Source organism: Salmo trutta, chromosome 26, assembly GCF_901001165.1.
Source record: "Salmo trutta chromosome 26, fSalTru1.1, whole genome shotgun sequence".
Classification (NCBI taxonomy): domain Eukaryota; kingdom Metazoa; phylum Chordata; class Actinopteri; order Salmoniformes; family Salmonidae; genus Salmo; species Salmo trutta.
This window is the reverse complement of record NC_042982.1, coordinates 11,192,587-11,198,586: the sequence shown is the minus strand read 5'-3', so window position 1 is coordinate 11,198,586 and position 6,000 is coordinate 11,192,587. Positions and strand designations below refer to the sequence as shown.

At 42.9% G+C, this 6,000-nt stretch overlaps 1 protein-coding gene across 1 annotated transcript in view; it reads left to right on the top strand.

Annotated features, from left to right (window-relative positions):
• Positions 1-595: 595 nt before the first annotated feature.
• LOC115163117 (ankyrin repeat domain-containing protein 13B) overlaps positions 596-6,000 on the top strand; it is a 29,449-nt gene continuing 24,044 nt past the window's right edge. The window contains exon 1 of the mRNA XM_029714739.1: positions 596-1,108. Within this exon, the coding sequence (XP_029570599.1) occupies positions 1,001-1,108 (108 nt within the window). The 5' untranslated portion in view covers positions 596-1,000. The remainder of the gene's footprint in view (positions 1,109-6,000) is intronic.

Here is a 6,000-nt window from a genome sequence, read left to right as displayed (position 1 = left end):
CTCGCTCTCTCCCCCCTTGCTCTGATCGCCACTCTCTTCACCAATGCCATTGGAATAGAGGTAGCTCTAAAATAATATTTAACCTTTATCGTATTCGTCAAAGCTTGGAATCTCATCAATATCCATGCACCTAGGGGTACACTTATCTTATTCTAAATGTTCATATATTTAGCTAGTTCTCTGGATATGATTTATTTGATTATGTTTTGTAAAGCTTTATAGTGGTTAAGGCTAGCCTATATCACAGGCGAGGCTGTCGAAGCGAAATAGTAGTGGCTGGCAATTCTGATGTTTTAGAAGTTAACTCATTTGTACTGAAACGTGGATAAAAGCAGGCTCACAGACAGCCTAAATACATATTCAGAAAGCTTCATGTTGCGAAAACAGTGCAGTGCTATAGCCTAGCCAATAGACAGCATCAAAGGTGTAGGCTATTTGGATGTGATTAATATGGTACGGGGTGATTGTTTATTAATATGAAGTGAAATCACTAACTCCTAATGACTGGTAGGTGGCGTATGTAGCCACTCTACGGGCGTGCATCTTATACATCACGCTCATCAGCATCCCTTCTATTGGATTGGCTGCGTACATTTTATTGCGGGCCGTTGCCTCTGTCTCACAACAGTGCATTCGCTGTGATGGGAGTGAGCGGAGAATAGATGGGCGGCTGCCTCGCTAGTTTATTCAAGGAGGAAGATAAACGTATGAGAGGGGCAGGGCATGGAGAACAGAGGTAGGCTCGATTAAATACAAGTAAGGGATCTCTTGGTGATTCTTAGACCCAGGGCTGTTTATTGACCAGTCTTTATCATAACCAAGGGAAATCATTTACACGTTTTGTTTATACTATCGTATTATAATGCGGAAGGCATGTCTTGTAAAGTGACATGTCACGACAGAGCAATAATATGAGCGTAGTCAGTCAATAGCGAAGTATTAAGTGATAGGCTTATACGGAACAAAATAAACAGAGGAGAAGGCGAACTATGAACCGAAGATGATTTCTGCCAAGAAAACTCCGGAAAAGAGTCGTTATCCTATTCACTATATGGTGTGGCACAACAAACATCGGAAGCTGGAGAAAGCGCTATCCGTGAACGAGCAGGTGAGGAGTCTTCGGGCGACAAGTCTGATAAAAAACAATAATAATAATAATAACATTTGGATAGGTTTAGGTTAGGTGGGCCATCTAGTGTGTCCACAGTTCACGAACAGTGGGCTCGTTGATTGAATTGAACGGTATGAGGTGGTGGAAGTTACATATGTTTCAATAGGTGGCTACCTGCCATGACTTTACCTCGAGAATGCAAATTATCCCATGTCATGCCATGAAATATCGTAAACCTCGTTTGAAATGTGTTTCCAACATTGTCGTTCAGTGGGAGTCAGAAAATGTGTCTAGGCTTTGCTACAATTTCTTACAACGAGGTCATTGTATTTGGCGAGCACATCATGAACTTGCAACATAGCAACGTTATTATTCTTCAAATCATCTCTAACCTACTCCATCCATTCCATTCCCATGTCCTTGCTATTTGTTACATTTAGCAAGCTGTGGCTGTGCGTGTGTAAAGCTGCTAATAATACTGTTTCGTGTTGTGTCCAATGCTGTACCTTCCCACCACCTAAATGAAGAGGAGGAAACCGTGGGAGACATTGCAGATAATGTGGGCGAATTGATGCACATGCACAGTGATGGAAATGATACCAGTCTTGCCTCGGCTGTCAGAAGAGGATGTGTGGCTATGCCATGTTTACTATTTCTATGATATGTCCATTCCTACAGAATGAAATTGCATAGGCGTTCATGTATTCTTTCTGGGATGTACTGTCGGAACATTGTAGCCAGTCCGTCCATTTATTTGAACCCAGAAATATGTAGAACATGATGCATGCATACAATGGAAATAGGTACTACAGGACAGACTGATGGACACAAGGCATGACAGACAGACAGACATCTGAAAAATACTATCTTAAATGAAAGACCTCTGCAAGAATATGGAATATCTAACACATTACATAAGAGGTTTCATGCAGTTTCCCAGCCACACAGACAATTCAGTGGGATGAATAAGACGGAACTGAAAACCTTGTAACCTGCACACTATGCACTGATTTGAATTCAGATTTCACATGAGGATCTGCATTATTTCAGTGCCTTATTATTTCCAGCGCGACTAATCACATGCGTTTATAATACAAAGCCTATCATGCTAGGAATTTTATATTGACAAGAAATGGTAAGCAATGGTGAGAGTGCAGGTTTTAAATGACAGTAGACTGAAATGCCAGTTCCCTGTTCTGCTGCTTATTATGCACCAGGTTGATGTGCAGTATAGGCTTGGCTTCCCTGCTGTAACACTGTCACGTCAACATAAGGGCTGTGGCTGTTTTTCCACTCTGAATGTGAGCCAAAGAAACTGTTTATAGGGGAATATTTGCATGCCCTTCATATGTCCGGTCACTGTGACTGACACCTTATTTACAAATATAAACATTTATAGGACATTTATAAGACTAGTTTACTCTCACTCACATCTCCGAACCGGACTCAAATGTCATACACTCTCATATTTATGTACAAATCCAAATTCAATCCCATTCCAAATAACTTTATTTGACAGTGCACACCGTTAAAACGTATGGTAAACGCTCAGACCTAGCACCTCTTGACTCGGATGCAATGCTGTGCAGAGCACTGTGATGCTGGTGATGATTCAAGCCTGAGCCCCGTGGATTATGCCTATATAAAGCACCCCCAGTTGATGTAATTTACAGGGTGCTGACAGATAAATCCTGGCCTCTCTTGGCAAAACCTGCAGGATTATAGAGGTGTGTTTATGGCTCCATCAGGGGAAGAGTTACACTTGCTGGCCAACTGTCTGTCTGGAACTCACAGACTGACTTGCTGGCTGTATGGACGGTCAAGTGTGCACGTGTGGATTGGATATGACTGACGGTGGTTGCATATGTGTCAAGGATCAATGGTATCTAAAGGAGTGCAGGACACAAGAAGTGCACAGGGTGTAGGGAGCAAGTGCATGCAGGGTAAGCAAGGCTTGTGCCTCTGATGAAAGAACAGAGAAGTGCTGCACCAGGAGAGACAGAAAATGTTATTGGTATTGGGTATCAACGTAACGACAGCGCAGTGAAAAAGGAAGCCGGGAAGGAGAAGAAGAAGCACTTAAAAGAGCAAAAGTAAAACATATAAATTGAGCAGCGAGGAGAGTGAAGAGGGGGAGCTCAATTTGCAGCTTTCTTTAAGCAGCGTCGTAAAACAAAGCAGAGGGATTCTGTGAAGAGAGAGAGCTGACAACAAGGTAGAGACAATGCGGGATAGCCAGAGGTTGTAAAGGAACATGAGGATGCAAGTGGGATAGTGAAGGGAGGGAGGAGTGTAAGGTAGAAAGGAATAACAGCACTGTGCAGCAACATCTATCTATATCCTGATACAACAACTAAAAATGCATCCCAGATATGATTGAAATGGAACAGGGTCCTTTTCTAAAAATGACTTCCCCATCCTTCCTCCAAAGAGAGGTGAGGAGGGGACACCACCAGCTCCCCACCCCACCGCTCCCCTGCCCACCCTCCTCACTCTAATGCGTACGATGCTCACAGGCTCAGCTGGGCGATCATGTTAACTCAGCAGTCTGATGATATCATACTGAGTGGAGACCGGCCTCATAAATTACATTGTCTTCCTTCCTCTTTTGTCTCTGCTATACCATCTGTCTATCCCTGCCTGCAATCTACAGTAAATTTCCCTGAGCCGGTATACTGGCCATCCATCCTCCCCTCTGTTTCTCACTCACGCACCCATCGTATCTTAGTTTGCCCCTAACCGTCCACTCTTCTTACCTCTACAGAGCAGTGAAACTCTACACTAATTGCAGCAGTGCAGTGTCACTAGGGATAAGGAATCAAGGATGTGATGGGACTAGATTTAGTTAAATTGTGGAAAGCTTTTAACCGAGAGAGAGGACAGAAACAGACAACAGTATTCCTTAAAGATTGAAAAGATGTCCCGGTTAATATTGTGTTGCATTGTGTGCCTGAAATGGAAAAGAGGAAATTAATGATACTTCGAGGACCGTATCTGATTTCATTACTGTCTGGCCTGCCACATAAATGGTTTGCAAACAGTAATGTTGTAAGGTTCTGTATTTATTTTCTTAGTCAACCTTGTGTTCTGTTTCGTTGTGTTCTTGAACGTTGCCCTGTTTCTGTGTGTTCTTGAACGTAGCCCTGTCTTTCATTTTTGTTCATTGATTTCACCTGTGTTAGTTACTCACCTGGTCTCATCAGCTCCTTATTTAGTTCCGTTCATTCTGTTTGTGCCTTTGTGAGGTATTGTTCGTTTTGACTCTACTAAGCCTTTTCCTAGCTCGTTTGTGAGAACCAGTTATAGCCTTCAGTCCTAGTTTTGATTCACCTGCCTGTTTGCCTAGCTGTGTAGGACCATTCCCTGCCTGTGACCACGATTCCTGCCTTCTGTGAAGGTGAAATAAACACCTGCCGCACTCTGCGTGTGAATCTACACCTTTTTCTCCCTGAGTTTTCATTACAAATGTAGGGACACACTTACAGTATATTTGTATGTGCATGCACACACACACAAAGACACACACCTGTTGTAAATAGCTATGCATAAAACTGAGGTTAGTACTGAATTCAACCTGCAATTCTTCCCAGGTCACAAACATTGTTTGTGATATCCTAATCTATATCAACCATCAGACGTGGAAAGAGTTGTTCCACAATAGTCATGTTGTTGTTTCCTGAAACACACAGCCCATAAGCAAGTCCAGTTTCTGTTCCGACATTTTGTATTGATGTTTGCTTAACGTCATCTTGTTGTCATTTGATTATGCAAATCCAGGGTATTTTCATCTTCTATTCCATGCATGAGAACAAATGTGAAGTTCCTACTTTAGAGATAATAGGTTCCTCCTCGCTTTGCATTGTGGAGGACTTTCCTATATCCGCTGTTTCTCTATTCACAACTTCCTCCTCCCTTCATGCAGAATACCATCTGTTGTCTCCTATCGTTGAGCAAAGTAATGCATTTTATTACATTAGTCTTATGGTGGCCTGACAAGTGACTTCAATGGTTACGAGACATGTTGCCAATACAATGCATCTTAAAAGTTTTAGTGATTTAACAGTGAAACTTGTAGCATAATGGTGGTTTGACATGGTTTAAAACGCTAACACAAGTGGGAAACATCAGTAGACGGATTGTGAGGTTTAGTGGTGATTCAACACTAAAGGCTGTAGCCTACTGGTTTTCTATTGGTTTGAATATTATCCCAAGTATAAATGTCTAGGTGATCATTTCACCCCCATTCTTTAGCGTGAGAGTGTTAGAGTCTCTTCAGTCGGACACGTATCAGAGACTAGTGCTGTCTGAGGCACTGCATCGCACAAGTCACGTCTGTTATCGAGGAGCAGGAGGGAGAGCCCCACATCTCTCCCCGCCCTGCCTGTGACAGGTTCACTGACCAAGGCAGAGTTATTTCACCCAGCTCCATCCTCCTCCATCCTCCCTCAGTCCCTCTGCTGCTTTCATCTTGTCTCCGCCGAGCCGTCCCTCTCGCTCAAATTTACTGGGCTCAGACTCTCAGGCTCCAACTACTCACTCCTGCTCTGGCCTCTTTTTCTCTCTCTGGCCTGCATTTGGTGATAGAGGGATGGCAATGATATTTAGTTATTTTGAGATATTTATAGGTCGATCACACACATGCATTTGATGGTGTGGTCTCATTTGTATATGCCCCACTTACACCATACACTCACATAGAGAATGACTGCATAAAGATACATTATCCCAAGCACATGTACAACATTTGGCTATAACTAGGCTATAACTCTCCTAAGCATATTGAAAATGGATCAATCACAGTTGTACATAGTAACCCCCGAATTGAAAAAGGGTAACAGAAAATAAGGGGGCCAAGTTGATCCCCCCCCCCCCCCCCCCCAATGAGCACA